At 42.9% G+C, this 20,408-nt stretch overlaps 1 protein-coding gene across 1 annotated transcript; it reads left to right on the top strand.

Moving 5' to 3' along the window:
* The first annotated feature begins 5,004 nt into the window (after positions 1-5,004).
* Positions 5,005-20,055, top strand: CPT2 (carnitine palmitoyltransferase 2). The gene is made up of 5 exons (XM_006200504.4): positions 5,005-5,314; positions 11,988-12,068; positions 13,589-13,695; positions 17,130-18,434; positions 19,413-20,055. Exons 1-5 carry the CDS (start codon positions 5,163-5,165, stop codon positions 19,742-19,744), a joined length of 1,977 nt encoding a protein of 658 aa, XP_006200566.2. The 5' UTR covers positions 5,005-5,162; the 3' UTR covers positions 19,745-20,055.
* The last annotated feature ends 353 nt before the right edge of the window (positions 20,056-20,408 follow it).

Genomic DNA, 20,408 nt, shown 5'->3' with positions numbered 1-20,408 from the left:
CTAGTGTACCTAAGAGTCCCTTGACGATCCTGTTAAAATGCAGGTTCTGGTTCAGTAGGTCTGGGGTGGGGCCTGAGATTCTGCATTTCTAACAAGAGCTTAGGTGATTCCAATCCACTGGTTGCACTTTGAATAGCAAAGGTATAGAACAGGGATCTTAACCAGATCGTATATTAGAATTACCTAATGAGATCTTGTGAAGTGTGGGTGCTTAGCGCACACTAGATCTACTAGTAAGAATTTGCAAGAGTAGGGCTCAGGCATTTCTAGTAAAACAACCCAGGTGATCCTGGTGCTCAGCCAGGGCTGAGAACCACTGGCCTAAGGCCTAGTATTCTTAAATCTGTTCTCCAGCAAATTCTGATTCATCCAGTCAGCTGATACTTATTGAGCTTCTGCTCTGTGCCAGGCATCGAACTTGGTGAGGCAGGCAAACAAAAGAACAGCAGCAACAAAGCGCATGACACATGCTGGACCATGAAGAGCTGTCTGTGGGGCGGGGGTGTGAGGATCCAGCCCAACCGTTCAGACAAGGGCGAAGAAGGCTTCTCTGTGGGAGGGGAAGTTAGGACCAAGTTTAAAGGATGAGTAGGACCAAGTAAGAACAATAAGAAGAGGTATAAAATAACAATACATGTTAGGAAAGACTTAGGTTCACCTATGGGAGGGGCAAGTAATTAGGTTAGAGAAGAAATTAAGAAGAAGATCATGAAGGAGTGCTCGGCTAGGGAGTTTGACCTTCGTTACAAAGTCTTAGGTTTTAAGAAGAACCTGGCAAATAGCAAATACACAATAAATGTTAGCCCTCATCATGATCATTATCGTATTATTATTATTACTTAATGCCAAGTTGTGGTTTAGAAAGATCATACTGACAGCACGATGGAGAGGACTGGAGGGGACCTAGACTGGAAACAGGGCAGGTGGTCACAAACTAATACCGTAAAGCAGTCAAGGAATAGGTAAGACAGGCAGGAGGCAGATTTTATAGGACTTAGAAGGCTGGGTTCCTGCAATAATTTAAAAACTCATACCTGCCTGAACAGTTTGCAAATTCCTTTCACATTCAAACTTGAGAAGAAGTCAGTGTGAAGAGTAGTCCAATTTCATTGATAAAGGAAACTGAGGATCTGAAATAAACAGACTTGTTTAAGGTCACCTGACAAGTACATGGGAGAACCTGGTCTACCTGATTTCCCAAGCAGGTACTCCTGCTTCTGCCCACAGGTGCAGAGGGCTAAAGCCCTCTATGAGCACTGGGAAAGTTGAGATCATTCCTCTTAGTTGGTGTGTGGATTGGCATGGCCTCAAAGGGACCCAGAGTCCAGTCCTTGCTGCTGTTAGCTCTATATTCTCAATTACGGAACTTGGGAGGAACTGGAGCTCCCAACACGAGGATTCACAGACAGTTTTGAGAGGTACCCTGATGTGGCTTCCAGCTGTTCCCAACATGGTCTTGGAGCTGATGGGACAACAGAAGCAAAGCAGCAGTAGCAGAAGTGCAGATAGAGGAGCAGATGGCAGAGGTGAGTGGTGAAGTTATCTCAGCCCATCCTTGCCTTCTCTCTTTTAAAGACCTGCCCCTTTCTCCAACCCATTCCTTCTCATTTCCTCCAGGACTTTCTCCATCAGTTAGTTTCCACCTCTCTTTAATCTCTGCCTTCCCACTAGCTCCTCCCTCTCAGCCTTCAAATTTGCTCCAGACTTGCCCACTTTTAAAGGGTCACCCCATCTCAGTCCTGCCATATTCTCTAGCAAGGATATGGATAAAAGAGAACGCTCATGCAGTGTTGAAGGGGATGTAAATTGGTGAAGCCACTACGGAAAACAGTATTGAGGGTCCTCAAAATATTAAAAATAGAACAACCCCAGGATCCAGCAATTCCACTTCTGGGTATTTATCCAGAGAAAATGAAAACACTAACTTGAAAAGGTATTACCCCCCTATGTTCACTGCAGCCTTATTTGTAATAGCCAAGATATGGAAACAACCTAAATGTCCATTGATGGATGAATGGATAAGGAAGATGTGGTATATAAATACACACATACACACACACACACACACACACAATGCAATACTACTAAGCTATAAAAAAAAGAATGAAATCTTGCCATTTGCAACAACATGGATGGGCCTAGATGGTATTACACTAAATGAAAAAAGACAAAAAGATGAGTACCATATGATCTCATTTATATGTGGAATCTAAAAACAAGACACAAAGCAGAACAAAAAAAAATCAAATTCATAGATACAGAGAACAGATTGGTGGTTGCCAGCGGGGAGGTGGTTAGGGGTGGACAAAATGGGTGAAGGGGGTCAATAGGTACAATCTTCCAGTTATAAAATAAGTCATAGGGATGTAATGTCCAGCATGGTGATTACAGTTAATAATACTGTATTACACATTTGAAAGTTGTTAAAGAGAAAACCTTTTTCCTATTTTTTCTTTTTTCATTAAAATTTTTTCTTTTTGTTTTTTGTTGTTGTAAGAGAGTAAATCTTAAAAGTCTTCATCACACACACACAAAGATTTTTGTGACTATGTATGGTAACTAGACTTATTATAGTCATTTCATAGTATATACAAATATCAAATCATTATGTTGTCCACCTGAAACTAACATGATGTTATGTCAATTGAGATATAATGTCAATTATACCTTAATTAAAAAATGTGTATTGTTTTTAAGGACCTTGAGTTTGAATAAGAATATTACCTTAACTTGGCCATCATGTTCTGCTTTCTTATAGTTAATTTGAAACAGAGCCAAATTCTGGGATTACTTCAGTACAAACAATTTATTCTTCAGAATTTTTCTCTGAGTAGAGAAGCTTTCTTGACCCTTATACAGCAAAATACAGTGTTTCTGGTCTTCCAGTTCTTGTTTATCCTTAATGTGGTACAGGTCTCAGAGCCATCCCAAAGCAAAAGAAGGCAAGCACCTACCCATGATAGGCCCTGTGCGAGAAGCTGGGATGTGAGATGCTGGAGCACATAAATGAAAACAAGAACCCTGCCTTAGAGCTCAGAGTTTATTGTGAGAGATGAGCTAATCATAATACAGTTATGTTTCCATAGATAACAGGAAAGGATTGTGAAAGGTGCTGTGGAATAGGAGGAATTTGTTCTTGTGGGAAGGATGCGAGTGGATAGAGGAAGACTTCACAGAGGTTGAGTTTTGAAATGGCATTTAAAGGATGTCAGTGTGCAGAGATGCATGGAAAGAACATTCCACACAGTAGACATACCTAAAAAAACAAAAAAGCATGGAGTAGGGAGAAGTTCTGGGAGTGGTGAGCAGTTCAGTGTTACAGCAGAGTGTACTTAAGATGACACAACGGGAAGTGGAGAAGCAGCTGGGTGCCAGAAAGCGGCCTGGGACACCTGCCTGAGAGGTTAGATGTGTTACTATCAGCCATGTACTTCCGCAAGGCTTTCAGCCCCTCTTTCGCTGTCAGACTGGGTGGGCACTATCCCTTGGCTCTCTGTCTCTAGAATTAAGCCGCTGTTCTTCTACTGGGTGCACTGTTTCTCCCGGGTCCTCTAATCCTCTTAGCTCTGCACAGCTCCTGACATTTGCCTCAGGTTTCAAGGATTCAGTAACTGTCTGGATTTGGAGTGAGCTTTTTCAGAAAGGGTTTGCTCTTCCCCCTCTGGCCCTGTACACTACAGGCAAGCGGCACTGATGTTTTAGGCTTGTTTTAGACTGTCTGTTCTCGCTTCAAGGGAGGCAGATTAGATATTCAGTATTTCTACGTTTCATGTTCAGTTCTTAGGGATTTGTAGTCACCACTGAATGAGCATAGGCTGATTAGTGATCTTCCTGTTCAACCAGGCGTTTACCTAACTAGATAAGGACAGAGCTGAAACCAAAACTCAGGTCTCCTTACTCCCAGTCCAGTGCTCTTTCCGGTGTGCTCCAGCTTCTGGCTCTGGTTAGTCAGTTACGGAGCAGAAGAAAGGTACTGGGCTACCTCAAACCCACAGGGCCAGGAGTGAGAGCTGGAGATAAGGGAAGTCCCTCTTGCTGCAGTGGAATTCTGTACCTCGAGCCAGATAGCATGCTTTTATGTCTTTTGATATCTCCCTTTCTTCTGTAAAATGGGAGCAGAGCCTACTTAATCCTTCAGCTGCAGCTGAAAGCAGGGATGGGAGTGTGGTGGGGTTGTTTTGCGATGGGTAGGGGATGATGGGTCTCTATTCAAGTTGTATAATCTTGGAGTCGGAGTTGGAAGGAAACATGGAGGTGATCCAAGGGGACAGGCAGCCTCATGTAGTCCACTGAGTATGGAAGGCTCTCTAGAGCCAGAGGCAGAGCTTCCTGTCTTTGGAAATATTCAAGCTGAGAAAGGATGTTCAAGCAGAAGGGATCCTGCTCTAAAGCAGCTTTCTGCACAGAAATGGTGGCTGGAGGGGAGGCGATTCCATGGTTTGTGGCTTCTGCACACATATTCTCCAATACTGGTTCAAGTGAGCTCTCAGGGCAACTGTGTGGTGCTAACCATGGTCTGTAAAGTCTTCTAGTGGGCAGATTTCACGGGTGACTAGTAACAACAACCGCTACCGTTTCCTGCTTGTAGTTCCAGGCACTGAATATATATATACCAAGTGATCTCGTTTCCTATCTAGGAACCTGAGAGGTGCGTTCCTAGATAGCAATGATGATAACCCCTATTTCTCAGATGAGGAAACAGAGGTTTAAAATTTTTTCCCACTATATCCCAGGGACAGAGCCTGGATCAAGGCTATCAGATTCCAAAAGCTTTTTTCGGCTTTTCTTTTGCTTCAGTTTCAGTTTCTAACTTGCTCCACAACAGGAGAAAGGAGTGGCTTCAGAGGTCCGTTTCCCGCCGCCTGGAGAGTTGGAGGGAGGCCAGCCCAGCCGGGAGGCAGCAGCCCGGCCCGCCAGGCGGTGGGCTGGACCCTCCGAGAGGCGGGCAGGGCTTGTGTGGGCGGGGCTTCGTCTGTGGGCGGGCCATTCCGTGGGTTGGGCCTTCCGTGGACGGGGCCGTGGCCGGAAGTGGTCCGCGGACGAGCACCGACTGATCCCGCGTCCCGGCTTCTGCGCCGCGGGACACTGAGGGCAGCGTCCTGGTCTCTGTACGCCACAGCTCCCCACCCTCCGCGTTCTCGCTGCCGCCGCCTTCCGGGACGATGGTGGCCCGCCTGCTGCTGCGCGCCTGGCCCCGGAGCCCTGCCGTTGGCCGGGGAGGCTCCTGTCGGCCCCTGAGCGCCGGCTTCGAGCCCGGCCAGTACCTGCAGCGCAGCATCGTGCCCACTATGCACTACCAGGACAGTCTGCCCAGGTGAGCCCGGCCTCCCGGTCCCCGCCGCCCACCGCCAGCCGGGATCGGCCCCAGCCTCAGTCACTCACGGCTCTCCTACTGACCCTCTTCCGCCCCAAACTCCGACCCCGGACACCGCCGCATCCTCCAGTCTGAAAATCCTGTGACTTTCGGGATCTCCTGGCACAGGAACTTCAGAACGCTCAAATTCTCTTCAGAACTCTACCCCACCCCCTACTCCCCTGCTTTGTTCTCTCAGATTTTCTCTCAAACTCTTCTCAAACTCCTCCGATAACCCAGCTTCCAATCAGATACCTAATTGGTCCCTCACCTTTCTCCCTGAAAAATGTCCAACCTGCATATCTCCAACACTGTCCTTACCCCTTAACTAGGGTGTCCCCCACATTCCTTCCCAGAATACGGCCAGTTCCTGGTCATTAATAGTCAGTCCCCCTCAGCTTCCTAGTCGTTAATAGTTACTCCCCCTCAGCTTCTCCCAGCACTCCACCTTCTCCACGCCTGTTACTCAGAATCCTCGGCTTCACTCCCTGTGCCTCCAGGACTCTTCTGTTTTAGCGCCCTGCCTTTCCCCCTAGCAGTCCTCACCTGGAAACCTTTCACCCCTGCCAAACCTTCCTCAACGCTTGCCTCTCCTTCCTCCCTCAAAATATCCTCCCTAACCCACTTTACCCCCTGCAACTTCAGCCCACCCTCGCAGAATTCTAGACCCCACCCTCAGTACTCTCAAAATCTTATCTTATTCACGTTAGAGCCAGGGCCTACCCAAATTCTCTCTGTGCCTTCTCACCATCGCTACTCCCCCGACCTTCAAACACTTCTCCCAGAATCTACTTCCCTTGTTAACACAGCCCCAGTAAATCTTCCTCTCTTTCCCTCACCCAGTATTTTTTTTAATTCAGCTTCCAGTTTTCCCAGTCTTTGTAACTCCCAGCCTTAATCTAAGCTGCCAAATCTCCTCCAATATTAAAAATTTTCCCCAATTCCTTCATCCTCTAAAATCAGACTTTAACTTCTTGAGCTACTCACCAGTTAGTTCCTGGTGTCAATTTCCAAATTTGTTTCAAAGACCCTTTTTACTTCCTTTCTAACCAAGCTGCCATCAGGGTTCTCCCAGTCCAGGGATTGGAGACCAGCTCTCCCCACCCCATGAAGAGAACCAAGGTTGTCACAGTCATCACCCCCAGCTACTAGGTTGCCTTTTTTCCTCTACATTCAGGAAACCCTTAACCCACTGTCATCACTGCCCACCCCCACCCTCTCAAGAATATCATCTGGGGTGATTCCTGTGAAACTATAATGGGCAGACATCTAAAATGAACTAACATAAGATTATCTAGACCCAGTCTCAATGTTTAAATTTGGCAGGAGGGGCCTCCTCTCTTGCTCCCTCCTCTGTTGCTCCCTCCTCTTTGGAGACGGCCCCGCACTCTGTCTGTGGAGTGTGTACCGACTTTTACTTTAACCCGAGCACCCAACCCCCACATCTCGTGGCCTTTCTTTTGCCTTTTGAAACAGCCTACACCCTATGCAGTATGTATCTCTCTAAATAAATCTACCTGTACTCAAAAATAAATAAATAAAAATAAATTTGACAGGTAGACGGGGAGGAGAAAAAAAGTCTCTGTGCCAGTGGGATAAGCTTTGACAGCCTGGATATGAGCTGAGCCAGTATGTGGGGGAAAGGTGAGGAGTGACAGAGCCTGTCTTCCTTTGCCAAGCCCAGCGTCAGATGGCCTTTAACTTCCAGACAGGCCCAGGCCCCACCCCAGATTTAGGATCAGAGGGATTTTCTCCATTTTAGAATTGGAAAGCTGGGAAGAATATTTAAGATCATTTCCTCCAATTCACAGCACAAATATCTTGGAGCTTCAAACAGTAACACTTATCATCCACGTGAAAGTTTAAAGGACATCTTCCACCTAGTCTACCACGACCTCAGCTCCAAGTTGGGGGTTAGATGAGATTCCTTTTATCTCCAAGAGTCTAGAGAGGTAAAGTGTATTATCTTTCACACTCATTTTTTTGTCACACTAGGTGAAAAATCCTGGCTTTGAAATCTGGTAGAACTTAGTTTCACATTCCAGATATGATACTCTGTAACTTAAGGCAATCCAGGGAACTTCTTTGAGCCCTAGTTCTTACTTGTGTAGTAGGAGCAGAACACAGAGTTCATGGGGCTGTTGGGAGGTTAGAGTGAGGTAAGATGCCAAAATAGGGAACAGTCGTTAGCAGTTGGCATGGGAAGGACTATTCCTTTAGTATTACCTGGTCCAGCTGGGTCTCCCTTCACCCCTTCCCTCTTCTTTTTTCTGTCATATCACTGTCTTTAATCAAGTGACTTTGGACTTGCTTTCCTCTAGGAACCTTTGTACCATCATTTGCTTGGCTTTTAGATGTTATATTTTTTCTTTGCTCTTTTTTAGCATGGTCAACATACATAACATAAAATTTACCTTTTAAACTATTATTAGGTGTACATTTCAGTTAGGTGGGTTTTTTTTAAGGATTATATTTATATATTTTTATACACTGAACAGTTAACCTCAGAATGTAAAACTGCAAGTCCCAGGGAGACAAAGTATGGATCTGCCAGACCTACACATTCATGTTATTAATCTGATAAACATTTATGGATTTGGAGACCAGTCAGTCATGATGAGGAGCTTACTAAATAGTGGGGGAGATATGACTGGTAAACAGATAGTTATGATATAATGGTTACGTGGGAAGCAGCATCTCATAGTGGTTATGATCCTGAGACAGGAGACAGATTTGATTTTTAATCCAGCTGTGCTTTTTACTAGCTGCATGGCTGTGAGCAAATCATCTAAACTAAAAATGGGGATGCTGATAATACCTTCCTCTCAGGGTTGTTAGAATTAAATACCCTGATATAACGCACTTAGCACAAAGCCAGGCACATGGTAAGTACCCAGTATGTATTCACAAGTACTGTAACTACCTTAAACAGACATTTGTTGCATATTGTGTTGTATAAGTGTGGGGATGGGAGTGACTTAGTGCTTGGGAGAGTAAGAAAGATTCAGAGAAGGGGCATTGCGTCTTTAAAAAAAAATAATACCAGGTCACTATTTTAGGCCTATGGTTGATCTGCAGTAATTGTCAATTATCTGTTGTTTCTCTTCTAACCTCTCTTAACTTTAGATGATAACTGGTATTCAAGACATAATAGACATCTTTTCTAGAATTCACCTGGGAGGCAGGCGAGGCCAGAGTTTCCAGGGTGTGGAGGATAACAGGTAGAAACAGTAATGTTCTGGGCCCCAAAGGCATGTTCTGCAGATTATCTTGATATCCAGAATGATTTTATCTAAATAAGAACTAGATTGCGTAAAAATATGAAAGCTGTGTTTTACAGCTGTAATCTTGCAGGGAGAACAGTAAATGTCTACTGCTTGGAGACTGGCTGGGTAATGATAGAATCACTTACACAGGAGATAAATCTGGGTAGTGATAACTTTTCTTCCATCTTTATTTTAGCAGATGCTGTTTAGATGGGGATAGGGTTCTTAGCTAGAGGGTTGGGAAGGAGAACCCCCATGGTTTAAATGGACCTACCAGGAATCTTTCAAAGGCCCTAGCTCTACCTCTTTTAAGGCATCTGGTGAATTATATCTCAAGGAGCTCAAGGAGCTATAGGTGAGCATATGAACCCACTTTGGGTTTTCTTTGAGGAACTGTGGAGAAAGGGTAGTGCAAAGAGACTGGAGGTGACCTCGCAGCTTGATTTCTAAGAGTAGAGAAAAAATGCTGACCGTAAGTAAACACTTACTGAAAAGGCCACAGTAAGGGCCTTTGTGGGAGCAAGCTATAGAAACCCAAGTTAAACTGGCTTAAGCCAACAGACCTGAAAAATCCAGGTTGGATTAAGGGGACCAAATGATGTCATCAAGACTCTGTTTTGCCTTTCCACTCAGCTCGTCATTTGTGTGACTCCATTCTCAAGTAGGTTCTCTCCTCATGGTGACAAAGTGGCAGTCACACTCATCTCTTAGTGACCTGGCTATCAAAGATTCCCTTGTCCTAACAGTTGGAAAGAAAACCCCTGTAATTAAGTCTTATAGGTTCTTACTGGGTCTTATTGGTTCTGAACCAGTAAGCTGTAAGCCCACCCATGGGAGCTGGGCGTGTAGTGAGCTCCACCTGAACCGCAGGGACTTGAATAGGAGGAGGTGCTGTTACCAGAAGTGAGAAAGGACGGGAGCAGGCAAAACAACAGAAATGGTTAAACCCTGTGCTGGGCGCTGACAGAGAGATGATGAGCTAGTAGTTCTCTAGCGTCATGACCGGTCTAGTGGCAGAATTGGGATCTACAGGACTTGATGACTGAGTAGGTAATAAAACCTATTATTTATTGAGTGCTTACTATGTGCCAGGCACTATTGTGAGTCAGTGACTTGCATTGGCTCATGTAATCTGCACAGAACCCTAGGAGTACATATTAATATCATCCCATTTTATAGATGATGAAAATTAGGTCCAGGGTGGGCGGCGTGCCCAGAGTCACAGAGCTGTGAAGCCAGAGTCTGCCCTCTTCACTATTGTGAAGGTCTGCTGCTCTACAAGGGGAGGAATCGCCTGGGTTTCTGAGGTTGCAGTCACAGACTGTAAAGGAGCCTTAGAAACTGTCTTTTTTAGATCCTTCATCTTACTGAGGAAAAAATTGATCACCAGAATTGAAAAGTGACTTGGTAAAAATAATTTTAATAGCTTTATCAAGATAAATTCACATGCCATAAAATTCACACTTTTTAAAGTTGAGGTATAGATGATTTACAATATAAGTTTCAGGTGTACAACATAGTGATTGACAATTTTTAAAGATTATACTCAATTTATACATATTATAAATTATTGGTTATATTCCCTGTGCTTACAGTTTATCTTTGTCTGTGAGGCAGTTCTTCTTTCCAACTCATAGGCAGAAGATGGAGTCTGATATATGGAAAAATATTGTTATATTATATGGGAAAATATTATCAACATTATTACTTAAAAGAAAGACCTTTTATGACTGCCATCCAAAAAAAGGGAGGGGAGGGGGACAATCTCAGAGTTAAGGACAGATTTTTCACTTAAGCGAATTTAGCTTTGTGAAAAGCTCACTGTACTTTCCATACGTGAACCAACAACTTCATAACCATGGCCGTCACCTGCAAGTATCAGATAATCCCAGTCATATGGGTTGTATTGTTATTTGACATTTACGTTGAGGGTACGTTATATAAGGCAAAAAAACCAGACTTGGTAAGCTTAGTACATTTGTTAAGTTATTGTTAATATTTTATAGAAAACAGGTGACTTTTACATCTGTGATGAAAATTTTTATATAGAATTTATACTGCCTTAATTTAGTTCTATTGAGAAAATTCACTTTCTATTGTATTAACAACTCCAAAATAAATAATCACTCTGAAAGCTTGCTCTACCCCAGTAAAGGAAGTTCAGGCTAGAGTTAATACCCCAGAAGCTTTTAAATAAGGACTGTCTTTATAAAACTGCCGTTGCTTCTAATTTAGAATTTTTTTAAAAAGGTTAATGTTCATTTATGTCCCTATTGTATCAAAATAAAATTTGAGAAAGGTAAGTAGGTAACTTTGTAATTATGAATTCAGCTGGGGTCGGTTGGGGATTTTCTGTGGAAGTTCACGAATGTAAAGAGATCTGCAGTGTGAAAGTGTTCTGAGTGGTTACTCCGTGCAGCCTAAGTCCATGATGGCTGTAAATAACTCAGATTTATTTTTGACATCATGTTTTGGGTAAACATACATTGAAAAATAAACTGAAGAACATGTCTTAGAGTAAGGTTTTAAACTATGTTATGGATAACTTTTTGGTTTTCCTAAATGGCTGCTATATTTAGATATTTTCAATGTGTTAACTTTGAGTTGGCAGAGGTAACATAACATTCTGATTAAGTTTTGGTACTAGGGAATATGTCTTTCAATAAAATCATTAACATGAAAAAGAAAGTATACCTCACTATACTGCCCATGTGTTTTCATTTCACTGTCGACCAGTAACTTCATCACCAGAGCTGTGCTTGGGAATCCACTGGTAGAGAATGATGACGAAGCACAGAGGAAGGTCTGGTTCTTCCTCATAGGACTCCTGGTGGGCTGAGCATGGCTTGCTGGTTGATCCCATGGTTGGCTGGCTTGCAGACAGACCTGTACTTCCATTTTGTATTATTCTCTGTCATAAAATACAACAGAAAATTTAAAAATAGAACTTTTGTTTTTTTATCATCTTAGGGGAAAAAAAGACAGTTGTTCCAACTAGGGGTAGAATTAAAATCAGTGTCAATACAGGGTTAGCACAGGTGTTAGAATTGTGTCCAGCAAACAGGAATGCCTTGGGTAGCTTCTGCTTTCCTCATTTTAAATCTGCTAGTTTATTTCCTAATTTAGCTTATGAAATTCATCATTAATACGTTAAAAATTATCATTTTACTTAAAAACAGAGCTACCATTGATACTTCATCTATTCACTGATAACTAAATGCATCTATTCTTAATTGTCAGTGGCTTCCCTTTGTTGGTTTTGGGGAAGGAACTTAATTATCCAGTAATTATTTATTAGTTTGGGCTGGGAAGCTAGTTAACCTCTCCCACATATTGTCACGTTTACACTGTTTTTGCTTTCTTCCCAGGCTGCCTATTCCCAAACTTGAAGACACCATTAGGCGATACCTCAGTGCACAGAAGCCTCTCTTGGACGATGACCAGTTCAGGTAAATGCTGAGAAATGGAATGACCATGGTTAGGTGATTTAAGAGAGGCTGGCAAGTGGTGGTGGATCAAGCTTCAGGAAGTATCTGATTTGATTGGGTCACCAGGCACCTACGACTGAGTCTTTCATTTGTAAATTCAGGAGATAGATTTTTTCACTCATGAACAACTGACCAAGCGCTGAGGTGAGAATCTCTTTAACTAGACGCAATAGGCAATGGTTTATCAGCCAGAATGCCAAATTTGTATTGTCTTGGCAGGTGTTACCTGGTAGGCTAGCTGATACTGGTCATTTCAGAGGGCATGTGCTCTTGGTATGGGAGTTCACGAGGAGAGCATATGACAGACCAGAAGTCTGCTTGGTGAGCATATGTACTGGGTTGGATAGTATGCCCCCCAAAATTCATTGCCTTCTCAGAACCTCAGTATGTGACCTTATATGGAAATAAGGTAGCTGCAGATGTAATTAGTTAAGATGAAGTCATCCTAGAGTGGGGTAGGTCCTCAATCCATTATGACAGGTGTACTTACAAGAAGACAAGAGACAGCCGTGTGAAGATCAGGCAGATTGGTGTGTGACAACAAGCCAAGGAATGCCAAGGACACCTGGTAACACCAGAAGCTAAGAGAAAGGCCTGGAATAAGATCTCCCCTAGAGTCTTCAGAGAGAATATGGTCTTGTGAACACCTTAATTCTGTACTTCTAGCCTCCAGAGCCGTGATAGAATACATTTCTATTGTTTTAAGCCATCCAGTCTGTAGTACTTTGTTGTGGCAGTCCTAGGAAACTAACTCAGCATGGAATTGGAAAATAATATTGGATATTGTCACAAAGTGGATTCTATCAAGCTCTTGTATCCTGGTGTAGTACTCTTTTCCCACAATGAGAATTTGTTGTGCAAATAACTGGCATTGTCACAGAATCACAGAGTCCTTCACTGGACAATGATGGAAAAAAACAGATGAACTATTCATAATGTAATCCTCTGCTTTTAAATATCCCATATTAGTCACTTGAAGCTTCTCATGACATGGTAATGATTTAATCGCTACCTGTTACTAAGTACTGTTTCAGATAATCCTAAATCCTTAGCTATATAAATATTTTCAAAATCACATAAGGTATATTATCTCTATTTTAATATAAGGAAACTGAGACTCAGAGATCAAGTAACTTATCCAAGATCACACAGTTTGAAAATAACAGAGCTAGAATTCAAAATTAGCTCTTTTTGACTCCAAAGCTTACATTCTTTTCTCCATCCCAGACTGTCTCTTAGATTACACATTGTTTTATGAGATGTGGATTCATTTTCCCAATCATTTTAAGAAGATATCCTAGACTTACCGGTTTTAGATTGATTCCTGTTCTTCTGACCAGAGGTACTTTCTGATCTCTGTCCCAGGTTCTAGGGATATGCTACTGGCGACCCAAAGCTCTGTGTGTGAGTCCTTGGCCATGAATCTACAAAGCGTGTATTCCCTGCCATGGTTTGATTCTATCTTTTCTTGAGCATTTCAGGAAAACAGAACAATTTTGTAAGAGTTTTGCAAATGGGATTGGAAAAGAACTGCATGAGCAGCTGGTCGCTCAGGACAAGCAGAATAAACACACAAGCTACATCTCAGGTGGGTAGGCAGGGCTGTGGGCATGATGTTTTCCAGAGCCCCCCATAATGGAAAGTATGGCATCTTCTGTTTTGGTCTGAGAATTATTTCTGGTGAAACCAGCATTGAGTCATGTCTCATCCTCTCTTCCTGAGATAAACGTTAAGGCTGAGTGAGCTCCTCCTCTGTGAGGTATTGACTGGAGTCCATGCTCCAGAGCAATGGCTTGCCTGCTCTGTAGGTAGGATCAAGACAGAACCTAATCATCAGTTGTCTGAAAAGGATGCAGGATTTAGTCCTGTGTCCTGTGTGTATCATTCTAGGTCCTCCGCGATCTGACCCAACTGCCCCCTCTGGCCAGTGTTTTAGTATTCTCCCAACACACTCATGCTTCAGCAAAACTGAACAACTCCTTCCCTCAGCCTTTCATTCTTCTTTGCTTTATCCATCTACTACCATTTTTTACCTGGCAAATTCTTCCTTTAAGACCCAGGTAATATGGTTGTCAGAGGTAGGGGGTAGAGAGGGCGTGGGTGAAATGGTTGAAGGACTCGAAAGGTACAAACTTCTAGTTATAAAATAAGTAAGTCCTGGGGATATGATGTACAACCTGGTGACTGTAGTTAACAATACTGTATTGTATATTTGAATGTTGCTGTGAGTATAGATCTTACAAGTTCTCATCACAAGAAAAAAGATTGTGTAACTATATATGGTGACGGACGTCAACTAGACTTACTGTGGTGACCATTTTGCAATATATATAAACATCAAATCATGCTGTACACCTGAAACTAATATAATGTTATATGTCAGTTACATCTCGATAAAAAGAAAAGATCCAGGTAGGATGATTTTTCTGTGAAACTTTTTAGTCCTTCCCCCTTTCAATTCAGAGTTGGATGGAACTTCCACCTCTGTTCCCACTTCTTTTAACTTAGTTTATATTTTAATAAGGTTATACATGCAAATAGTTTAAAGAATCGAATAGTTCTCTCAGACTTGTTTGGAGAAACAGCAATTTCCTGATCCTTCCCTAATTTCTCACTTCTCATTTCCCTCCATTCTCTGTATTACTTGCTTATATTGATACATCTTAACTTTTTTAGTTTTAGGCATTATCTACTGACCTCTCACTATAGAAGATAAGGATTTAGCAGTCTCTTAATGTCCTCACCACATACCTGAGTGTCATGCACACTTCCTATCCCCTCATTGTCACAGTATAGTTCTTTGTAACTTGAGCTAGCTCAATACCCAGTATTTATTTACAGTTATGATCATGTAAACACTACTGTCAGCTGAGTCATGCAGCACAGTGGGATTGTTTTTTCTTTCGCATACAAACTTCATGTTCTCTGAAGTTAATAATTATCTTATACCTTCTGTTGTTTCCTATATGCTTGATAATTTATCTGGGAATCTTCTTTTAAGTTCTCATCTTCATAGACCATCTCCAAGTTGCTTTTTTCCTGTTTCTTTTGCCCTCTTTTCTTTCTTCAGATGTTTCATAATCTTTCTTTGTTGTCTCAGAGATGAATGAGATAGTAAAAAGCTGTGGGAAGCTCTGTGGATGAGGGTGGGCTTGTCAGTCACAGCTTCGCTGTAATGTGACCTGGCTAAACCATTTCCTCGGGTGCCCCTAATGTTAGTGTCTTTGGGTTAGACTCCCTGTAAACTGCCAAAAGGTATTTTCCTGGTTGCTGCTGTGGTAGGAGTTGGGTAAGGGAAGAAAGCTTGAGCTCTGTGACTTGTGTCCCCCAATTTACTTTCTCTAGTGAATAGCAGGTCTTCTACTGGAGTGGGGAGGGAATCTGTCAGATGAGGGTGGGGGGTCTAATTAAACAGCTCTTTATTCAGATATATCTAGGCTGCCAATTCCTGAGCCCTCTGGGGGTTCTGCTGTGTAACTCATATTATTTCTTGGCTTTCTCTGCTGCCATCTTAGGGTCGGCTTTCTTGAGTTGGCTTTAGTCATTACCAGTTGCCTGGATGCTTTCCAGTTTCCAGTATTTGCTTTTTCCTCCTTTCTCATTCTCTTTGCCTTATTGGTTTATGTCTCTTTAAAGTTCTTTTACTGAAGGGATCAGAAGCATAAATTCATATCTTTCATCAGATATATCTTACCCCCATTTTAGTGCAGGGTATTATGTTTTGATTCTCTTTGTCTCCTTCACCAGAGTTCTTCTGAGTCAAAGTCCATGTGCTATTCCTCTCTGTATCCCCTGGGCCAGGGGCCCAGCACAGCAGTGATCAAGGAATGAAGTGGAATGAATGGACCAACAAATGAATTGTAGATAAATTTGTGTCCATTAATCCTTTCCTCAACACTTTGTGTGTAAAAAATATTTCCTCCATGCAGAGTAGCCCTAATTTACAGAGTTCACCCATGCTTGCTAACCACAGCAGGAACTTCTCTTGAAGGCACATTTTCTGATAAAATTTCTGGAATTTTGACAAGCAAAATGTCCACAGGAATACAGAGGGCTAGTTTGAGTGGTTCCCACACACTGATAGTTATTTCTAATTGCTTTTCAAGCATTTCCTAAAAGAGGGAGTGCAGGAATGTGCATGGTACACAGAATGATGGTGAAGACTTCCCCATATTATGGAGACAGTTCTGTGTGAATGTCATCCCTGAAAGGAGATGAAGCAAGAGAAACCTAAGCAGATGGGGTAGAAATTAACAATTATTCTGTTAAAGCATGAATGCAAGTGAAGTGTTACTGTTTTTTATTCCTTTAAGTGTCAAGAAAGGAAACAGAATGAGGGAGAAAAAACAATTAATAAACATTAGGGAAATGCAAATCAAACCCACAATGATGGTTACCCACCAGAATGGCTCCAACCAAATAAGACAGTAACAATAACAGATGTTGCCAAGGATGTGGAGAAATTGGAGCCCTTGTACACTGCTGCTGGTAATGGTGCAGCCACTGTGGAAGACACCCTGGCAGTTCCCCAAAAGGTTAAATGTAGGCTTACCACATGACCTAGCAATTCCACTCCTAACTCTATCCCCAAGAGAACTGAGAACTTATGTCCATACAAAAACTTGTGCATCCCAGCATCATTCATAATAACCAAAAAGTGGAAACAACCCAGATGTTCAACTGCAGATGAATGGGTAAACAAAACGTGGGATAGCTGTATAATGGAATGTTATTCAGCAAATAAAGAAATGAAGAACTAATACATGCTATAACATGGATGAACCTCAAAAACATTATTGTGATAGAAATCAGATGTAAAAGACCACGTATTGTATGATCCCATTCACCATTTATATTGCATGAGTTATTGCAGAGCAAAAAATAATCAGAAAATTTTACCCTCTGGAGGTTAATGTCATTTCTTTTGCATATGCTTGATTTCTTTTTTTTTCTTTCTCAAATTTTATTTTTAGGGACTACATTAACTCTTTATGTTGTTCTTTTAAAATTTTTATTTTTTAGGCCCCTGGTTTGATATGTACTTAGCTGCTCGAGACCCCATTGTCCTAAACTTTAACCCATTTGTGGCTTTCAACCCTGACCCAAAGTCTGAGTACAATGACCAGCTCACCCGGGCAACCAACATGACTGTTTCTGCCATGAAGTTTCTGAAGACTCTTCGAGCGAACCTTTTGGAGCCAGAAATATTCCACTTGAACCCTGTCAAAAGTGACACTGATACCTTCAAGAGACTCATACGCTTTGTGCCTTCCTCTCTGTCCTGGTACGGTGCCTACTTGGTCAATGCATATCCCCTGGATATGTCCCAGTATTTTCGGCTTTTCAATTCAACTCGTTTACCCAGACCCAGTCGAGATGAGCTCTTTACCGATGATAAGGCCAGGCACCTCCTGGTCCTAAGAAAAGGACATTTCTATGTCTTTGATGTCCTAGATCAAGATGGGAACATTGTGAGCACCTCTGAAATCCAGGCTCATCTGAAGTACATTCTCTCGGACAACAGCCTGGCCCCTGAATTCCCACTGGCGTATCTGACCACTGAGAATCGGGACATCTGGGCAGAGCTCAGGCAGAAGCTGGTGAGTAGTGGCAATGAGGAGACCCTGAGGAAAGTGGACTCTGCTGTGTTCTGTCTCTGCCTGGATGACTTCCCCATTAAGGACCTTGTCCACTTGTCCCACAACATGCTGCATGGTGACGGCACAAACCGTTGGTTTGATAAATCCTTTAACCTCATTATAGCCAAGGACGGCACTGCTGCGGTCCACTTTGAGCATGCTTGGGGCGATGGAGTTGCAGTGCTCAGGTTTTTTAATGAAGTATTTAAAGACAGCACTCAGGCCCCTGCTGTCACTCCACAGAGCCAGCCGGCCAGCACTGATTCTCCTGTCGCCGTACAGAAACTCCACTTCAAGCTGAATGATGCTTTAAAGTCTGGCATTAGTGCTGCTAAGGAAAAGTTTGATGCCACCATGAAAACTCTCACCATTGACTGCATCCAGTTTCAGAGAGGAGGCAAAGAATTCTTGAAAAAGCAGAAGCTGAGCCCTGACTCGGTGGCTCAGCTGGCTTTCCAGATGGCCTTTCTGCGGCAGTATGGGCAGACAGTGGCCACCTATGAGTCCTGTAGCACAGCAGCATTCAAGCACGGCCGCACCGAGACCATCCGCCCGGCCTCCACCTTCACAAAGAGATGCTCTGAGGCCTTTGTCAGGGAGCCCTCCAAGCACAGCGCTGGAGAGCTTCAGCAGATGATGGCCCAGTGCTCCAAGTACCACAGCCAGCTGACCAAGGAAGCAGCGATGGGTGAGGCGGGGGTGGGGAGCATGCCCTTGGGCTTTGTTGCCCTCAGAGCTGGGGGTAAGCCTCAGTAATATTCTACTCCACATCCAATTTCCACCCCTTCACTAGGTTTAATCCTTTGGCCAACTGATGATTATTTTTTTCTACCTTAAGCAGTCTGAACAGCCAGACTAGCCACTAGAGATCAGAATATTCTCTGCTCTGAAGCAGGGATGGGGAAGTGCATCTAACTTCACCATCATTTAAGGTCACTTTCAGCTGTGGCACATGCTGTCTATCATTTACTGGTCATCAAACTCGCTTTTGACAATGTAGGATTTCTAAGCCTGTGGCCCCTCCTATACCACCTCAGTTGTAGTGTGTTGGCTCCCTGTAAATAGGCCATCTCAGAAGCTCTTCTCCAACCTAAGTGTCATCTGTTTTTGCTCTTCGTGGTAAAATTCAAGATCTGGAGGCTCACATAATCCAGTCCTTTCATGTAGCTCAGTATTCTGGTCTCATCATTCTCTATGTTATAGGTCTAGGAAACTGAAGCCACTGGCCCAGGCTCACACAGCAAATTAGCAGTAAAGCTGAGATCAGAACCCTGGTCAAATACCCTTTCCATTTTGTTCCGTTGACTCAATCTTGTTTTTTACACTTGACTTGGACTTGGGGTTTTATCTTGGGGTTTGAGTCCGTAGTGTGCTGTCTGCCTACTTTTCTTAACTGACTAAACTGATTCAGTTTCAGAAATTTAAAAATCATGTTCATTTTAGGATGATTTTTAGCTCAGCTGTTCATGGCTTTTTTTAAAAGGAATATTCTGGAATGAACTCCAGAGGTTAGTAAGCTGGAGGTGTGCATATAGAGGGAGACAGACCCCTCTTCCACTCTCCAGGATGCTGTGAAGGGTATTCCTACCATGGGTGGGAGATTTTACTAAGGTCCTTTTCAGTTCTGAAATTCTGAGACTCTGATTTTCCATCTTGTCTCTGACAGGCCAGGGCTTTGATCGACACTTGTTTGCTCTGCGGTACTTGGCAACAGCCAAAGGGATCAAACTGCCGGAGCTGTACCTGGACCCTGCATATGGACGGATAAACCACAACATCCTGTCCACGAGCACGCTGAACAGCCCAGCAGTGAACCTCGGCGGCTTTGCGCCTGTGGTCGCTGATGGTTTTGGCATTGGGTATGCTGTTCATGACAACTGGATAGGCTGCAACGTCTCCTCTTACCCAGGCCGCAATGCCCGGGAGTTTCTCCAGTGTGTGGAGAAGGCCTTAGAAGACATGTTTGATGCCTTAGAAGGCAAAGCCATCAAAACTTAGCTTCTGGGTGGGTGAAAAGCCTCCACTGCTTCATCATCGTGAAAAGTGGGGCCTCTGTAACCAGTGGGTGCTATTCTGTGACTAATGAAACTGATCATGAGGTGCCTGAGCACCAGTGCTCAGTGCTACAAGGTTTGAGCTTTAAAACTGTGGTTTTAAAGATAAATATTTAATTTCCAAGTGGGACAGATCACAACTAAAGATAATACGAAATTTCACTTTTAAAGACATTTGATCAGGAGGTAAGATTTGGAAAACAACTTAGGTATATTTATTGTTGAAGCAGAAATAAAATTTCATTCTTGCTTGGAGGTGGTTCCTCTTAGGTTTTTTTGTTTATTTTGTTTTAACCTAATTGCCTCATCCCAAAGAACTTTCCAGCATTAAGTTCAGTAAGTTCAGGTAATAGTAAGTTCCCATTGGCTCCTGGCTCTTCAGGTGATGGTCAGAAATGCTCTTTCATCTTTTCTGTAGACATGCTTCTCTCTCCTGGGGTATCCTTTCTTTAAAAATCCTCTTCATTTTTTTAAGGCATAAACTTCTGCTTGACTCTGATAATCCTGTGCAATAAAGACTAGACCCATGGATTTAGGGGGTGCTGTTTCCCTATTCTTCCAGCCAAATGAAGGTTAATAATTGGTATGTAATTTTGCATCTATGCTCA

This window comes from Vicugna pacos, chromosome 13 (assembly GCF_048564905.1).
Source record: "Vicugna pacos chromosome 13, VicPac4, whole genome shotgun sequence".
NCBI classification, from domain to species: Eukaryota; Metazoa; Chordata; class Mammalia; order Artiodactyla; family Camelidae; genus Vicugna; species Vicugna pacos.
This window is presented reverse-complemented; position numbering and strand designations above follow the sequence as displayed.